General features: G+C 38.8%; 3 protein-coding genes across 4 annotated transcripts in view; 2 read left to right on the top strand and 1 right to left on the bottom strand.

Annotated features, from left to right (window-relative positions):
- The window catches only part of gnl2 (G protein nucleolar 2), a 28255-nt gene extending 21904 nt beyond the window's left edge, over positions 1-6351 (top strand). Inside the window, exons 15-16 of the mRNA XM_062062402.1 lie at positions 5014-5090; positions 5159-6351. Coding sequence (XP_061918386.1) covers positions 5014-5090; positions 5159-5308 — 227 coding nt within the window. The 3' untranslated portion in view covers positions 5309-6351. The remainder of the gene's footprint in view (positions 1-5013; positions 5091-5158) is intronic.
- dnali1 (dynein, axonemal, light intermediate chain 1) lies at positions 5422-13729 on the bottom strand. The gene is made up of 6 exons (XM_062064044.1): positions 13585-13729; positions 10618-10745; positions 10378-10547; positions 5782-5960; positions 5524-5688; positions 5422-5457 (listed from the first exon to the last, which is right to left on the bottom strand). The coding sequence occupies exons 1-6, from the start codon at positions 13651-13653 to the stop codon at positions 5422-5424; spliced, it is 747 nt and encodes a 248-aa protein (XP_061920028.1). The 5' UTR covers positions 13654-13729.
- A 5080-nt stretch (positions 13730-18809) lies between these two features.
- The window catches only part of snip1 (Smad nuclear interacting protein), a 14856-nt gene continuing 14714 nt past the window's right edge, over positions 18810-18951 (top strand). For both annotated transcript variants that reach the window (XM_062062404.1, XM_062062403.1), the window contains exon 1: positions 18810-18951. This exon is cut by the window's right edge and continues 159 nt beyond it. The gene's annotated coding sequence lies outside the window, so the exon portion shown is untranslated.

Genomic DNA, 18951 nt, shown 5'->3' with positions numbered 1-18951 from the left:
AAACAGGCTATCATGTTAGGTTAGAAGAACTTAATCATCTAGTTGGCATCACTCCAGGGTTTATTATAGAAGATGTGTATAAATAATGGTTAGTTGCAGCCCTAGTTCTTCGTGGAGTCCACTATGGACTAGACTCTCACAATATTATGTTAGATCCACTATGGACTGGACTCTCACTATTATGTTAGATCCACTATGGACTGGACTCTCACTATTATGTTAGATCCACTATGGACTGGACTCTCACTATTATGTTAGATCCACTATGGACTGGACTCTCACAATATTATGTTAGATCCACTATGGACTGGACTCTCACTATTATGTTAGATCCACTATGGACTGGACTCTCACTATTATGTTAGATCCACTATGGACTGGACTCTCACTATTATGTTAGATCCACTATGGACTGGACTCTCACACTATTATGTTAGATCCACTATGGACTGGACTCTCACTATTATGTTAGATCCACTATGGACTGGACTCTCACAATATTATGCTAGATCCACTCGATGTCCATTGCACCGGTCGCCCAGGGGTTGGGGGGGGGGGTCCCCACATCTGCGGTCTCCTCCAAGGTTTCTCATTGTCCCATTGAGTTGAGTTTTTCCTTGCCCTGATGTGGGATCTGAGCCGAGGATGTCGTTGTGGCTTGTGCAGCCCTTTGAGACACTCGTGATTTAGGGCTATATAAGTAAACTTTGATTAATTGATTGATAGTTCGTAGTCTGAATGTCAATACTTGGTCCGGGTTTTCTTTCTTCCAGCTATCATGTGGCTTGGCTCTCATGGTCGTCTTTGCTTCTCAGTAGCCTGTGCTTTTGTCATTTTGTTCATGTGCAGATAAACGTGGTAAACTGCCTTTAAACCGCTGAAATGCAATGGAAATGATCTCGGACAATTATACATATTTTGGCTGGGCGATATGGCTGAAAACAGTATCACGATTAGGGTTTCAAAGGGGTGGAAAGTTTCCGGTAAATTTCCGGAAACTTTCGGCAAATTTACCACGGGAAGTTAAGCTCGGGAAGTTTGGAAATATTGACCATTTTTTGATTATTCAAAGTTGGACACCGTCCATGGGAATTAATGTGAATATATGGGAATGAATGGAGAATTACAATAATGATATATTATTGAACACTTGTCTATATGCTGCTGCATCTTTGTGGCATTTTTGACGTAGCTCTTTGCACAGTATTTGCAAATGTACACAGCCTTTCTGCCTACATTGGTTGGGGTGAAATGTGTCCACACATCAGATGGTGTATGTGGCATTATTCTGTTTGTATTTATTTATTCTTGTAAAACACTAATGCAATGCCACACACAGATATAAATAGTCAACTAAACAATTGGAGTAGCCTTTAAAAATATTTTACTGATGGACAAATGAATAGAAATAGGCCAGATCAGTGGTTCTCAACCTTTTTTCAGTGATGTACCCCCTGTGAACATTTTTTTAATTCAAGTACCCCCTAATCAGAGCAAAGCATTTTTGGTTGAAAAAAAGAGATAAAGAAGTAAAATACAGCACTATGTCATCAGTTTCTGATTGATTAAATTGTATAACAGTGCAAAATATTGCTCATTTGTAGTTGTCTTTCTTGAACTATTTGGGAAAAAAGATATAAAAAAACTAAAAACTTGTTGAAAAATAAACAAGTGATTCAATTATAAATAAAGATTTCTACATAGAAGTAATCATCAACTTAAAGTGCCCTCTTTGGGGATTGTAATAGAGATCCATCTGGATTCATGAACTTCATTCTAAACATTTCTTCACAAAAAAATAAATCTTTAACATCAATATTTATGGAACATGTCCACAAAAAATCTAGCTGTCAACACTGAATATTACATGTTGCATTTCTTTTCACAGTTCTTTTTGACAGACATTTAAAAACAATCTCACGTACCCCTTGGCATACCTTCAAGTACCCCCAGGGGTACGCGTACCCCCATTTGAGAACCACTGGGCTAGATTAATAAATGAACAGTCAATCAGCATGCTAAATCAAACTATAAGCTACATTCTTGCATGACAACAGAATGGCTAGCAGAACAGAAGGCAAAGGAAACTACACCTTTTGATTTAGTATTTGCTAGTTAAACTTTACACATCACAAAAAAGGTCAATTCGGATTGCTAACGTTGTTAGCATAAATGAATGGGATTTAACGTAGAGAAAATTAGCATCACGGCTAACGGAGAAATATTTTTGGTTCATTATGAGACTGTGGTGGTACATAAACCTAGCTAGCTAGAGATATTGGCCCCAAAATCATTGAACAAGTACAGGAACAGCTAGCTAGCTTGAGTGTAAGTCTGCTGGAGTAGTCTACAGTCATACAGTAACAAGCAATTACACTTCAATATCATAGATCAAATATATTTACCCCAGTAATATCATCAACACTTACCTGACTGGATGAAGTCCTTGGGCTCAAATACTAGTGTGGCCTCAATAGCCCTGCTGTAGTGTGTAGCATGCTGGGAATTATCTGTGCATGTGATGGAGGAATGCACAGTGCAGGGTTGAAATTCTACTGAATTTGCATGAAATCAGGTTGTTTTAGCTAATAATCATGCTGCAAGATCTAGCATGTTGCATTCAATGTTTATTCCCATTAGTTTCCCAATACTGGCCTAGTGGTTAGAGTGTCCGCCCTGAGATCAGTAGGTTGTGAGTTCAAACCCCGGCTGAGTCATACCAAAGACTATAAAAATGGGAGCCATTACCTCCCTGCTTGACACTCCGCATCAAGGGTTGGAATTGGGGGTTAAATCACCAAAAATTATTCCTGGGCGTGGCCACCGCTGCTGCTCACTGCTCCCCTCACCTCCCAGGAGGGTGATGGGTCAAATGCAGAGAATAATTTTGCCACACCTCGTGTGTGTGTGACAATCATTGCTACTTTAACTTTAACTTTAATTCCCGTTAATTCCCATGGAAAGTTTCCAACTTTGAATATTCCCAGAATTTTTCAACCCTAATCACGATATAAGTTTTTTATACTGATCGGTATTGATCATTATTGGCCTTTTTAGCTGGGGGCGGATCACAGGCGGTCTCTTTGTCCCTGATGTCATGAAAACACAGACTCTCTAAAGCGAGCGTGACAAAGTCCATTTTGCTCAACAGGGCACCTTTTAACAGCTTCATATAAACTGATCGTTTTGCTGAAACAGCCTTCATGGTTTAATTACTGTTTGTCACTACCTTAAAATAGCTGGAGGGTGCCTGGTGGGGTATGTTGTGGCTATCTACAACCACACATTTCTATGTTTTTCCTAGGTTGGCCTAAAACGATAAACAATGTAGTTGTGCACACCTAGCGCCTGAAACAGGCTTTACATGTGCTCCTTATGAGATATGATTATTCAACAGTTCTTATCTTCACAATAAAAGCGCTGCTTCATCCTGCCTGTACTAATAAAATAAGAGTCTCAGAAAGCTGGCGTGCACAAGCTAGCAAATTACGGAGTTTGCCGCCAATGTATTGCTTGTAAAGTGTATAAAAGGGAGTATGGAAGCTGGACAAATAAGATGGCAAAAAGCAACCACTTTCATGTGGTATTGGACAGAAAGGAGGACTTTTTTTCTCCTCCATTCGAAAATAAACATATATAATATATCAGTATATATCCTATACCAAGGGTCGGCAACCCAAAATGTTGAAAGAGCCATATTGGACCACAAATACAAAAAAGTAATTGGTCTGGGGCCGCAAACAATTAAAAGACTTATATAAATGTTGTAATGATGGCAACACATGATGTGAGTGGCTAATTAGCCTACTATCAAAATCACTATGTGTCGCAGGCTGACACAAATCTTCGTTGACAGAAATGTTGAAATGCAATATTTATTCTACACATTTTTACAACAATGGAAAACATTAGTAAAACTTCTCAGAGGGTGAGATAACTTCTGGAAATCACAGTCTTAGACTGGCCAAAGGTATAGATGTTTTTGTCCAAGTTAAAGGCAACGACAGGCCGTCGTCTTCTAATGGATTTATTACAATCTTTGCCAGATGGGTAAAGTTTGCTGTGGTCTGGAACAACATGGCACACAAACAACTATGAGAAATGTAGCCAATATTACATACAGATAATGTGTCATGAAACATGGAACAAATCAATTAAATACACAGAGGACATAAGTAAAGGAAATTAAATGAGCTCAAATATAGCTACAAACGAGGCATAATGATGCAATATGTACACACAGCTAGCCTAAATAGCATGTTAGCATCTATTAGCTTGCAGTCATGCACTGACCAAATATGCCTGATTAGCACTCCAACAAGTCAGTAACGTCAACAAAGCTCTTTGTGCATTCACGCACAGCATAAAACGTTGGGTGGACAAAATGAGACAAAGAAGGAGTGGCATAAAACACGTCTTTCTGTGGCAGCATCGGAGAAAGTTGTACGCATAAACTGTTGAGTCACAGTCCACACATCGGTGAGTTCAAAGGCTGCTGAAATTAGTAAGACAAAACAGCGCTCGCCAAATACTCTCATCAGTGAAGCATGAACACAAACATATTAAACAGTGGGCTTTCTAACAATTAGGAAGGTATATGTCGTTTTTGTCCTCCTACAGAAACCATATTGCAGCAAAAAACATATTTTTCACCCCATTTTTTGTCCAATTCCGTACATTTTTGAAAAAGCTCCATGGAGCCACCAGGGCGGCGCTAAAAAGCCGCACTGTTTGATCTAGAGCCACGGGTTGCTGACCCCTGTCCTATACTGTACATATATTATGTCAATATTACGTATATATGTTATATTTTATATTGCTTTTAGTCTGTTTTATACCTGCATTGTCCTTTCCATCTTTTCCATCCTTTGTAACTGAGCTACTGTGTGGAACAATTTCCCTTGTGGATCATTAAAGTTTGTCTAAGTCTAAGACTAAAATGTTGACACTTTTAGACCCTATTAAGAGTGAGTCAATCTTTAGGTTAAGTTGAGTGTTTGTATTCCACCTCAGCTGCCCCGCAGAGAAACAGGAAGAGGAAAGCTGAGGACGAAGAACCCTCCCAGCAAGCCAACCTGTCCTCCAAAGAGGTAACACTCTTTATTTGGGGGGGGGGGGGGATTCAAATATCATATTAACCTGTTTTTTGCCTCTGCAGAAAAGAGCGAAGGAGCGCGCCAACAAGTCGAAGAAAGTGGGCGCACGCTATTACGAAACACACAACGTGAAAAACAGGAATAAGAGCAAGAAACTAGAGGTCCAAGCGGCACCTTCACAGGGCAGTAAGGCAAAAAGAGCCAAACGCTAAGCAAGGTAGCAAATATTCCTAAAAAGACTTTCAATCATACTTTATTTTTGGAATAAATGTTCCATAGTCATCTGGATTCACTCTCAGGAACAATCTTAACTTCATCATTGGCGCTACTTCTTTGGCATAACGATTCCTTCCAGCTGTGCCTAAATGGGAATACAAATCCAAACGTTAAAAAGGAAATTGTTAATAGTTTTTTCCTCCATCCTCACCTTCAGCTGCTGGTTGGTTCTCTTCAGAAACTGAGTTTGCTCCATGTGCTTCTTTTCCTGTGCGTCACGCTTCTCCTCTTCCCTCTTCTGTGTCGCCACGCACTCAGCTTTTTGTTCCTTGAGTTGATTGATCAGCTCTTGTTTCTCTCGCTCCAAGTCATCAATCTAAAAGGCGGAGGAATGTCTGCTTTATAAATGAAGGCCGCCCTCTGCTGGATTTATGAGAGAAACGCAGGCAATAAACCTGGCAAGTCTTACTCTTTGCTGCATGTCCACCTTGCCCTGCTCGGCCTGCAGAGCTTTCCTCATGCCAAACACCACGCTGCTCTCGTAGAGGGTCTGGTAGGCCGAGATGGTCATTTGGATCTCGTCTCGGACCCGCAGCAGCAGGAGGCCCCTCTCGGCGCAGTTGATGGTCACCTGTCGAATCAGCTCCTCTAATATGAGGGAGGGAAATAAGATTGGGTTATGGCTCTAATTTGGTTCAGATTTACATTTTACTACCGTATTTTTCGGAGTATAAGTTGCTCCGGAGTATAAGTCGCACCGGCCGAAAATGCATAATAAAGAAGGAAAAAAACATATATAAGTCGCATTTTTGGGGGAAATGTATTTGATAAAAGCCAACAGCAAGAATAGACATTTGAAAGGCAATTTAAAATGTCTAAAGAATAGTGAACAACAGGCTGAATAAGTGTACGTTATATGAGGCATAAATAACCAACTGGTATGTTAACGTAACATATTATGGTAAGAGTCATTCAAATAACTATAACATATAGAACATGCTATACGTTTACCAAACAATCTGTTTGATTGATTGATTGATTGAGACTTTTATTAGTAGGTTGCACAGTGAAGTACATATTCCGTACAATTGACCACTAAATGGTCACACCCGAATAAGTTTTTCAACTTGTTTAAGTCGGGGTCCACTTAAATTGATTCATGATACGGATATATACTATCATATATACTATCATCATAATACAGTCATCACACAAGATAATCACATTGAATTATTTACATTATTTACAATCAGGGGTGTGGAGGGGGGGGGGAGGATATGGACAGCAAGTAGTGGACATAGAGAGAGAGAGAGAGAGAGATCAGAAGGCATAAGAAAAAGAAAAAGTATCTGCATTTGATTATTTACATTTGATTATTAGCAATCCGAGGAGGGTGTTAGTTTAGGGTTGTAGCTGCCTGGAGGTGAACTTTTATTGCGGTTTTGAAGGAGGATAGAGATGCCCTTTCTTTTACACCTGTTGGGAGTGCATTCCACATTGATGTGGCATAGAAAGAGAATGAGTTAAGACCTTTGTTAGTTCGGAATCTGGGTTTAACGTGGTTAGTGGAGCTCCCCCTGGTGTTGTGGTTATGGCGGTCATTTACGTTAAGGAAGTAGTTTGACATGTACTTCGGTATCAGATTTTATAGACTAGGCTCAGTGCAAGTTGTTTAACTCTGTCCTCCACCTTGAGCCAGCCCACTTTAGAGAAGTGGGTAGGAGTGAGGTGGGATCTGGGGTGGAGGTCTAGAAGTCACTCCTAATCGCTAAATCCCATGACATCTTATACGTCTAGTCTCTTACGTGAATGAGCTAAATAATATTATTTGATATTTGACGCTAATGTGTTAATCATTTCACACATAAGTGGCTCCTGAGTATAAGTCGCACCCCCGGCCAAACTATGAAAAAAACTGCGACTTATAGTCTGAAAAATATGGTACTTAAATTATTGAAATGCTATTTTTGGTTTACGGTGAAAAACAACACTGCAGTTCACAAATGCAAGCTTGGTCCCAACAATGGATCAGACCAAAATGTTATATTCTCCATGTTGGAATGTTACATTTTTTAATGGTTTAAAAGTGCTGCACAATTAAATCATGTATTTTTATTTTTAAAACCAATACAATATACAGTACTGGCCAAAAGTTTGGACACACATCCTCATTTAATGCACTTTCTTTATTTTCATGACTATTTACATCAGACCTGGGCCATTATTTTGACTCGGAGGGCCAAATTTAGAGAAAGAAATGTGTCTGGGGGCCGCTATGTCTATTTTCAGGAACACTAATACAAAACCTCACAATCATGTCTGATTGAATGCTAAAAACGTTATGACAGACCTCCTTAAAAACGGAATGGAATTTCCACTTTTTTTACTGAATAAGACAGCCAGAATGTACGTGAAAATAAAGAATGTGGGGTTTACTATATTAACTATGACCGATAAAACATTGAATATTGACAACATATGAACGTCACACCCCCTCTCCATTGACATATTTTACAATCAAGCGAAATGCAACAAAAATACAACAAACACAACGAAATATGAACGTGAAGGGTAAAAAAAATCTGATTTATCACTAAACTTTAGAACTTTGTTGTAAAAATCTCCTTCCCCGTCTGTCCCTGACACCCACATTCAGGCTGGCCGCTTTGGAAACACTCCCCACCCACACTGCTTGGTGCCTCGTCTGAGCTGCTGTGATTTAGATTACCATAGTAACTAATTAGATTATCAATCAATCAATGTTTATTTATATAGCCCTAAATCACAAGTGTCTCAAAGGGCTGTACAAGCCACAACGACATCCTCGGTACAGAGCCCACATACGGGCAAGGAAAACTCACCCCAGTGGGACGTCAATGTGAATGACTATGAGAAACCTTGGAGAGGACCGCATATGTGGGTAACCCCCCCCCCCCCCTCGATTACCATAGTAACTAATTAGATTACCATAGTAACTAATTAGATAAACACAGTAACTAGTATATTAAAGTTAAAGTACCACTGATAGTCACACACACACTAGGTGTGGTGAAATTACCTTCTGCATTTGACCCATACCCTTGCTCCACCCCCTGGGAAGTGAGGGGAGCAGTGAGCAGCAGCGGTGGCCGCGTTCGGGAATCATTTTGGTGATTGGTGATTTGATGAGATTATGCAAAAGCACAGATTCCAACCATTGAAATACTTAGTATAGTTGAAGACTTCTGGTCATTAGAAAGCATGACTGCACATCATAATGGCAGCTACACTTTACATCTTAAACATCTACAACAATGATTTGGAAATGTCTGGCAGGCCGGATTGAAAAGCTTAACGGGCCGCATGTGGCCCCCAAGCATTAATTTGTACAGGTCTGATTGACATTGTAGATTGTCATCAAAACTATGAATGAACACATGTGGAGTTATGTACTTAACAAAAAAAGGTGAAATAACTGAAAACATGTTTTATATTCTAGTTTCTTCAAAATAGCCACCCTTTGCTCTGATTACTGCTTTGCACACTCTTGGCATTCTCTCCATGAGCCTCAAGCACACCTGTGAACTGAAAACCATTTCAGGTGAATATCTCTTGAGTATGGTACCGTTTTTGATTCATTAGTACTGCGATACTATACTACAAACCCTGTTTCCATATGAGTTGAGAAATGGTGTAAGATGTAAATATAAACGGAATACAATGATTTGAAAATAATTTTCAAGCCATATTCAGTTGAATATGCTACAAAGACAACATATTTCATGTTCAAACTGATTCCATGAAATGCTCAGTCATTCACAAACAAGGATGGGGCGAGGGTCACCACTTTGTCAACAAATGCGTGAGAAAATTGTTGGAACAGTTTAAGAAAAACCTTTCTCAACCAGCTGTTGCAAGGAATTGAGGGATTTCACCATCTACGCTCCGTAATATCATCAAAGGGTCCAGAGAATGTGGAGAAATCACTGCACGTAAGCAGCTAAGCCCGTGGCCTTCCATCCCTCAGGCTGTACTGCATCAACAAGCCACATCGGTGTGTAAAGGATATCACCACATGGGCTCAGGAACACTTCAGAAAGCCACTGTCAGTAACTACAGTTGGTCGCTACATCTGTAAGTGCAAGTTAAAACTCTCCTATGCAAGGCGAAAACCGTTAATCAACAACACCCAGAAACGCCGTTGACTTCGCTGGGCCTGAGCTCATCTAAGATGGACTGATACAAAGTGGAAAAGTGTTCTGTGGTCTGACGAGTCCACATTTCAAATTGTTTTTGGAAACTGTGGACGTCGTGTCCTCCGGACCAAAGAGGAAAAGAACCATCCGGATTGTTCTAGGTGCAAAGTGTAAAAGGCAGCATGTGTGATGGTATGGGGGTGTATTAGTGGCCAAGACATGGGTAACTTACACATCTGTGAAGGCACCATTAATGCTGAAAGGTACATACAGCTTTTGGAGCAACATATGTTGCCATCCAAGCAACGTTACCATGGACGCCCCTGCTTATTTCAGCAAGACAATGCCAAGCCACGTATTACATGAACGTGGCTTCATAGTAAAAGAGTGCGGGTACTAGACTGGCCTGCCTGTAGTCCAGACATTGAAAATGTGTGGCACCTGCAATGTGAGAAGGGAGACCCCCGGACTGTTGAACAACTTAAGCTGTACATCAAGCAAGAATGGGAAAGAATTCCACTTCAAAAATGTGTCTCCTCACTTCCCAAACCAAAACTGAGTGTTGTTAAAAGGAAAGGCCATGTAACACAGTGGTGAACATGCCCTTTCACAACTACTTTGGCACGTGTTGCAGCCATGAAATTCTAACTTAATTATTATTTGCAAAAAAAAAAAAAAAGTTTATGAGTTTGAACATGAAATATGTTGTCTTTGTAGCATATTTAACTGAATATGGCTTGAAAAGGATTTGCAAATCATTGTATTCCGTTTATATCTAACACCATTTCCCAACTCATGAAAACGGGGTCTGTAGTACCAGTATACCGTACAACCACGCACACTTTTGTTGGTATATTTTTAAGAAATATTTGTTTAACTTGAGTTTTTACCAAAGCACTGAGAGTAGAGCTCCCTGCGGACGGGACAGATCCCCGTTTCCAAGGCGCGCCTCTGCTGCAGCTTGCGGTCCAGCACTTCCTCCAGGTTGAGGACGTCCGCTCGCGTGCACGGTGCCGTGGACACTCTCTGCAGCCACACCTGGCCGCCCTCCGTCCACTCCCTGCCGTGGGTTTACCTGTCACTCACTCAGGCTCGCTTGACGTTGCAAAGAGGAAGACGACAAGTGTTACCTGGGGGTGAACATGACGTGGAGGATTTCCTCGTTCTGTTGCTTGATGCCATCGGGGGCTTTGCTTTTAGGGGGCGGGGGCACCGGGGAGTCCGCGGGCTGGTGCTGGCTCACTTTGAAAGGACGTCCCTGTAGAGCAGGGGTGGCAAACGTCAGGCCCGCGAACAGGTTTTATCCGGCCCGCATATTTTTGCCTTGTCTTTGGAATTGAAAGACTCTTAGCTGCACGTTGCTTCTGCCTTCTGTGTCCTGGAACACCACCCTCATGACTATGCGGCGTGAACGCAACGTATTCACTTGAAATATTAATAGATATTTTTTAAACCAAAACGACTTAAAATTAAATATTACCCTATTTTCCCGACTATAAGGCGCACTTGAAATCCTTAAATGTTCTCAAAAATGGACAGTGCGCCTTATAACCCGGTGCGCCTAATAATTCTGGTTGTGCTTACCCACCTTGAAGCTATCATATTTGGTACATGGTGTAATGATAAGTGTGACCAGTAAATGGCAGTCACACATAGGAGATATGTGTAGACTGCAATATGATGCCAGTAAACAACATCCATCCATCCATTTTCTACCGCTTGTCCCTTTTGGGGTCGCGGGGGGTCGCTGGAGCCTATCTCAGCTACAATCGGGCGGAAGGCGGGGTACACCCTGGACTAGTCGCCACCTCAACATGAAAACTTTAAATGGTCCATTGAGAATATAGAACATTACACACAGCGCTCAACAATTAGTTTGCTGAGTATAACAATGTTGGGATGAAAGAAACTGCTGTTCTACATGTGTCCACTAGATGTCGCAATAGCAATTCTTTGTATCTTTGTAGATGCTACATATGTAAAACAAAAAATAAACCACATGTTAGTTAGTACATTAGTCGAGGAAAATTAGCAAACTACACACTGCAAAAACTGAAATCTAAGTAAGATGAAATATGTCAAATAAGGGTGATATTTGCTTATTTTCTGTCTGATAAGATCATTCTTCTCACTAAGCAGATTTTATGTTAGAGTGTTTTACTTGTTTTAAGTGTTTTGGTCCTAAATCTTCCGGTCAACGCTTGAAAATGTGTCCCATGTTTTTTTTTTTGGTCATAAAAAAACACAATCATGTGTGCTTACGGACTGTATCCCTTGCAGACTGTATTGATATATATTGATATATAATGTAGGAAGCAGAATATTAATAACAGAAAGAAACAACCCTTTTGTGTGAATGAGTGTAAATGGGGGAGGGAGGTTTTTTGGGTTGGTGCACTAATTGTAAGTGTATCTTGTGTTTTTATGTTGATTCAATTACAAAAAATATATATATATTCTTTTTTTTGTGCGGCCCGGTAACAATCGATCCACGGACCTGTACCGGGCCGCGGCCCGGTGGTTGGGGACCACTGTCCTAAATGATGTCAGTAAGATATTACAGCTTGTTGCTGAGATGTTATGAGCTATATTGAGTAAAACATGCTTGAAACTAGAATATCAAGTGTTGCAAAGCTGTGTCATCAACACTCAAAAGTAGAAAACTACTTTTTTAAAGTCATAATTTCTTACTTCTAGCATGGAAAAAAAAAAAATGATGCCGAGCGCATATCATTATGTCAAGATAATGGCACTAGCATTTACTTAATTTAAGAATATTTTTCAACATATTGAGCAAAAAGGTCTCTTTTTTTTCTACCAAGAAAACCGCACTTATTATTAGCTTTACATTTGCTAAATACTATATGATAAATAAGAGTATTCTTTATGCAATGTTATTATTTGAAATACACAACTTTTTTAAATTTAGCAGACATATTAGGTATATTTGCACAAAGTATCAAGTAGGTATGAATTTTACTCTGTATATTCATATTAAAATTAATTAACAATAATAAATACTGCTGTATATAATAAGTGTATTCTTTATACCATGTTATTATTTGAAATACACAACTTTTTAAAATTTAGCAGACACCCATCCATTTTCTACCGCTTGTCCCTTTTGGGGTCGTGGGGCGGTCGCTGGAGCCTATCTCAGCTGCATTCGGGCGGTATGTGGGGTACACCCTGGACAAGTCGCCACCTCATCACAGATTTAGCAGACATATTAGGTATATTTGCACAAAGTATCAGAAAGGTATGGCCGATACCAGTCTGAATTTTACTCGGTATATATATATATATATATATATATATATATATATATATATATATTAAAATTAACTAATAATAATAAATACTACTGTATATAATAAATAAATAAGTTTATGTTTTATGCCAATTTATTTGAAATACACAACTTTTTAAAATTTAGCAGACATATTAGGTATATTTGCACAAAGTATCAAAAAGGTATGGCCGATAAGGTCTGAATTTTACTTGGTATATATATACTGTGTGTATATATATATATATATATATATATATATATATATATACATATATACATTAAAATTAACTAATAATAAATACTACTGTATATGATAAATAAATTAGTTTATTTTTTATGCCAAGTTATTTGAAAAACACAACTTTTTAAATTTTAGCAGACATATTACGTATATTTGCACAAAGTATCAGATATGTATGGCCGATACCAACCTGAATTTTACCCGGTATCGGTTTGGAAAGAAATGAGTAGTATTGCACATCCCAAAATTGTATTACAATAGCCACCTGAAAATAGAGTAACATGGCAAACTGTTATTGTACTTAAAATATAATCTAATTGGGGGGATGGGTATTCCCCATATTGCTTAAATCCACTTTTATCAATCTGGTATCCAGCAGAAAAAATATAGCTAGAATGTTTATTATTTTACTAATATACTGTATATTTAGTGTTAATTATTCTGATAGCTATTTACAGCAAGAAAAAATGGCGCTTGCCTGTTTATTAATCCAATAATATTAACAAGTAATGTTTTTTCCGTGATTTTTCTGTTTAATTTAATTTTTAAGAGTTTTCCACTCACCTTTACTGATTTCCTAACTTTGCCTTTGGTGAGTAGAAGTGGAGTGTCATATTTGAGGAGAGACTCCATGGTGTACGCTTTTTAAACTGTCAAATATTTGTCTTTTTAAAGTGGGTAAAGTAATTATATTTGCGAAAAGATGGAATTTCTGCGAGGGTGAAAAAAGAAAAAAAAGTCCTCGTTGACGTTTTGCGTCGTTATGGCAACATTATCCGAGTGTTCCATTGAATTGGTCCGAGTGGAGTTTGGAGAGGATTCTAGCCAGATTGGCGTTACCTTCGACTTATAAATCTTATTTAGCACAAGCATAAAATACTTACTGTTTTTATGTTTTTCTTGATTTTTTATAGGCGATATTTTCCACATTGTCAATAAAAGTGCGTCGGTAAACAAGACAAGCGGAACCAAGTGACAAAAACCCTGTTGTGTATAGACAAGACCATAGACGTGTTATAAGTAGACGCAGCAATGGCTGCTGTGACGCGAGAAATTCGGCCGCCATCTTGAAGTGGTGATGAGGAGCCGGCGAGCAGCCTAAACTGACAGTTGACAGGTAGGAAACAAAGATGGTGTTCAGCGTTTTCCTGCGGACTGTTGAAAATAGGAATCGGGGGGATTACTTTTCACAAGTAAGATTTAACATTAACGTACTATTGCTTGTATTTTGTGAAAAGAATATTACCACAGAGTTGAGAAGGAGCAAAGATCTTCAATAGTACTGAAATCCTAGCAAACAAGAGTATGACCATAATATAGTTGCTTGTCAATTAAATTAAATTACATTTAAAAATGTCATACTTGAATAACATAAAGTTGAAATAAATGATGAAGATAAAGATTGTAAAAGCCAACAGGGGTAAAAGTTAGGACCACAGTCCAGATTGTGTAGGGGGGGGTAATATATGTTAGCTAACTAGACAATCAGGTGGACAGTGGCTATTAGGGGTGTGGGGAAAAATCGATTCAAATTCGAATCGCGATTCTCACGTTATGCGATTCAGAATCAATTCTCATTTTTTTAAAAATTGATTGATTTATTTTTTTTCTTTTTATTTTATTTTTTTAAATTAATCAATCCAACAAAACAATACACAGCAATACCATAACAATGCAATCCAATTCCAAAACCAAACCCGAGCCAGCAACACTCAGAAGTGCAATGAACAGAGCAATTGAGAGGAGACACAAACACCACACACAACAATTGAGAGGAGACACAAACACCGAGACACAAACACCACACACAACAATTGAGAGGAGACACAAACACCACACACAACAATTGAGAGGAGACACAAACACCACACACAACAATTGAGAGGAGACACAAACACCACACACAACAATTGAGAGGAGACACAAACACCACACACAACAATTGAGAGGAGACACAAACACCACACACAACAATTGAGAGGAGACACAAACACCACACACAACAATTGAGAGGAGACACAAACACCACACACAACAATTGAGAGGAGACACAAACACCACACACAACAATTGAGAGGAGACACAAACACCACACACAACAATTGAGAGGAGACACAAACACCACACACAACAATTGAGAGGAGACACAAACACCACACACACAACAATTGAGAGGAGACACAAACACCACACACACAACAATTGAGAGGAGACACAAACACCACACACAACAATTGAGAGGAGACACAAACACCACACACAACAATTGAGAGGAGACACAAACACCACACACAACAATTGAGAGGAGACACAAACACCACACACAACAATTGAGAGGAGACACAAACACCACACACAACAATTGAGAGGAGACACAAACACCACACACAACAATTGAGAGGAGACACAAACACCACACACAACAAACCAAAAGTAGTGAAACAAAAATGAATATTATCAACAACAGTATCAATATTGGTTACAATTTCAACATAGCAGTGATTAAAAATCCCTCAATTACATTATCATTAGACATTTATAAAAAATTAAAATAAAAGAACAATAGTGTGACAGTGGCTTACACTTGCATCACATCTCATAAGCTTGACAACACACTGTGTCCAATATTTTTACAAAGATAAAATAAGTCATATTTTTGGTTCATTAAATAGTTCAAACAAATGTACATTATTGCAATCAGTTGATAAAACATTGTCCTTTACAATTATAAAAGCTTTTTACAAAAATCTACTACTCAGCAGACTGGGGTAGATCCTGCTGAAATCTATGTATTCCATGAATAGACAATCCTTTTGAATCAGGAAAATATCGTTTTTGAATCGCGAATCGTGTTGAATCGAAAAAAATCGGTTTTGAATCGAATCGTGACCCCAATAATCGATATTGAATCGAATCGTGGGACACCCAAAGACTCGCAGCCCTAGTGGCTATACAGTATTATACAAGTCTAAATTTAGTCTAGCTTTTCCAACCCAATTTTGTGTAGCCCACCTCTGTGAAATGTGTGTGACAAAATATGTGATAAACAGGAAAAGGCCTGCCACACTTACCTGACACCTGGAATGGGGTAATTTTTGGGATTACTGTTAAAGTACTAGGCTATAGTTCTCTGCAAACCTATGGTGGCATCATGCCTTCAGTGTGCATATTGTATATAGTTCTCTGCAAACCTATGAAATGTTCTATTTTGTCTTCATTATTTTGTCAGAATGCACCAGAATGCTTCATTTGCATGGGAAAATCACAAAGAAATCTTCTGGGGGAGGATGACGCCCCTACAGGGGTTTGGTTTACAGACTATCAGCTCCACCTAAAACAAAAATTCACCAGCCGCCACTGATTATGATGCGTTCTCATTTTAGGCAAAGTATAAGATAATACTTACAGTATAATTGTAACCAGGAATACGTCTTCAAGTAACAATATTCAAATACTAACATTGTTGGGTAAGACAGAATTAGATTTTATTCTGAATATATGTTTGTGTTTAAATATTTGGCAGACGCTTTTATCCAGAGCGACATACATAAAAAATACATATAAAACAATCACTGTAGACATTATCATTTAAGTAATACAAAATATCAAAACAAAGTGTCAAGACAGAATAAACTCTAAACAGAGATACAGTCTGTAGGTCCCTAAGATATATAGATATCTAATGTATTCATACATTGTTTATGTAGGATATACGCATGTATATATAGCCTAACCATTAGGGCTGCAAATCTTTGGGTGTCCCACGATTCGAATCAATATCGATTCTTGGGGTCACGATTTGATTATAAATCGATTTTTTCGATTCAACGCGATTCTCGATTCAAAAACGATATTCATTCAATACATAGGATTTCAGCAGGATCTACCCCAGTCTGCTGACATGCAAGCAGAGTAGTAGATTTTTGTAAAAAAGCTTTTATAATTGTAAAGGACAATGTTTTATCAACTGATTGCAATAATGTACATTTGTTTGAACTATTAAATGAACCAAAAATATGACTTATTTTATCTATATGAAAATATTGGACACAGTGTGTTGTCAAGCTTATGAGATGCAAGTGTAAGACTATTGTTCATTTTTTTAAATTATTTATAAATGTCTAATGATAATGTCAATAAGGGATTTTTAATCACTGCTCTGTTGAAATTGTAACTAATATTGATACTGTTGTTGATAATATTCATTTCGTTTCACTACTTTTGGTTTGTTGTGTGTGGTGTTTGTGTCTCCTCTCAATTGTTGTGTGTGGTGTTTGTGTCTCCTCTCAATTGTTGTGTGTGGTGTTTGTGTCTCCTCTCAATTGTTGTGTGTGGTGTTTGTGTCTCCTCTCAATTGTTGTGTGTGTGGTGTTTGTGTCTCCTCTCAATTGTTGTGTGTGGTGTTTGTGTCTCCTCTCAATTGTTGTGTGTGGTGTTTGTGTCTCCTCTCAATTGTTGTGTGTGGTGTTTGTGTCTCCTCTCAATTGTTGTGTGTGGTGTTTGTGTCTCCTCTCAATTGTTGTGTGTGGTGTTTGTGTCTCCTCTCAATTGTTGTGTGTGGTGTTTGTGTCTCCTCTCAATTGCCATCATTGCAGTTCTGAGTGTTGCTGGGTCGGGTTTGCTTTTGGAATTGGATTGCATTGTTATGGTGTTGCTGTGTATTGTTTTGTTGGATTGATTAATTAAAAAAAAAAAAAAACGATTTTTGAAAAATAAGAATCAATACTGAATCGATTCGAATCGATTTTTCCCCACACCCCTACTAACCATATTGTTTCTTCAATTTAAAAATAGCTGACCGTTTTTTTCCCCCTTCCCTGGGATTATATTCCCAGTTTTGATCTCGGACGCCTGGTCACTTATAGCAGTGGTTCTCAAATGGGGGTACGTGTACCCCTGGGGGTACTTGAAGGTATGCCAAGGGGTACGTGAGATTTTTTTTTAATATTCTAAAAATAGCAACAATTCAAAAATCCTTTATAAATATAAATAAAAACCTATCTTTTTTTCCAAATAGTTCAAGATGGACCACTAGGGGCGGTGTGGCGAAGTTGGTAGAGTGGCCGTGCCAGCAATCGGAGGGTTGCTGGTTACTGGGGTTCAATTCCCACCTTCTACCATCCCAGTCACGTCCGTTGTGTCCTTGGGCAAGACACTTCACCCTTGCTCCTGATGGCTGCTGGTTAGCGCCTTGCATGGCAGCTCCCGCCATCAGTGTGTGTGAATGGGTGAATGTGGAAATACTGTCAAAGCGCTTTGAGTACCTTGAAGGTAGAAAAGCGCCATACAAGTATAACCCATTTATCATTTATTTATTTACTACAAATTAGCAATATTTTGCACTGTTATACAATTTAATAAATCAGAAACTGATGACATAGTGCTATATTTTTCTTCTTTATCTCTTTTTTTCCAACCAAAATGCTTTGCTCTGATTAGGGGGTACTTGAATTAAAACAATTTTCACAGGGGGTACTTCACTGAAAAAAGGTTGAGAACCACTGACTTATAGCATATAAGAATATTATTTTACTGTTAAGCAAACTATGAATAATAAAACATGTGTCCTTTATCATAGCTACACGTATGACAAAAAAAACCGCGTGAAAATCAGTGGTATTCAGTGAGGTAAGATGAATTAAATGCGCTGACAGTTCATTGCTCCTGCCAAATGAATGGCACTGAGTGGAGCGGATCACCACTCCAAGATGGCGGCCCCGCGTCTCGTCACTGCCAGTAGACAGTAGCGCGCCATGTTGTGTAACATTATAACATGTCCATGGACAAGACGGTTTGTCCGCATCCGACCGGAAGCGGAAGCAGACGACAGAATAAGTACCGACGTTCAGCTACTGCCACAGTCCTGCGCTTTGTTTGTTGTTTTATGGAAAGAAGAATGTACGCTTGATCCAACTTGAGACTCATTCCTTG

This window comes from Entelurus aequoreus, linkage group LG11, assembly GCF_033978785.1.
Source record: "Entelurus aequoreus isolate RoL-2023_Sb linkage group LG11, RoL_Eaeq_v1.1, whole genome shotgun sequence".
In the NCBI taxonomy this organism is placed as follows: domain Eukaryota; kingdom Metazoa; phylum Chordata; class Actinopteri; order Syngnathiformes; family Syngnathidae; genus Entelurus; species Entelurus aequoreus.
Note: the sequence above shows the minus strand (reverse complement) of the source record. Positions and strands in the feature narration are given on the sequence as shown.

Coding starts and splice junctions, on each gene's coding strand:
- dnali1 (XM_062064044.1), bottom strand. CDS start 13,653: ATGGAGTCTCTCCTCAAATATGACACTCCACTTCTACTCACCAAAGGC. Junction 10,548..10,617: donor CACGTCATGTTCACCCCCAG/GTAACACTTGTC, acceptor AACCCACGGCAG/GGAGTGGACGGAGGGCGGCC. Junction 5,961..10,377: donor GCTCTACTCTCAGTGCTTTG/GTAAAAACTCAA, acceptor CCCTCATATTAG/AGGAGCTGATTCGACAGGTG.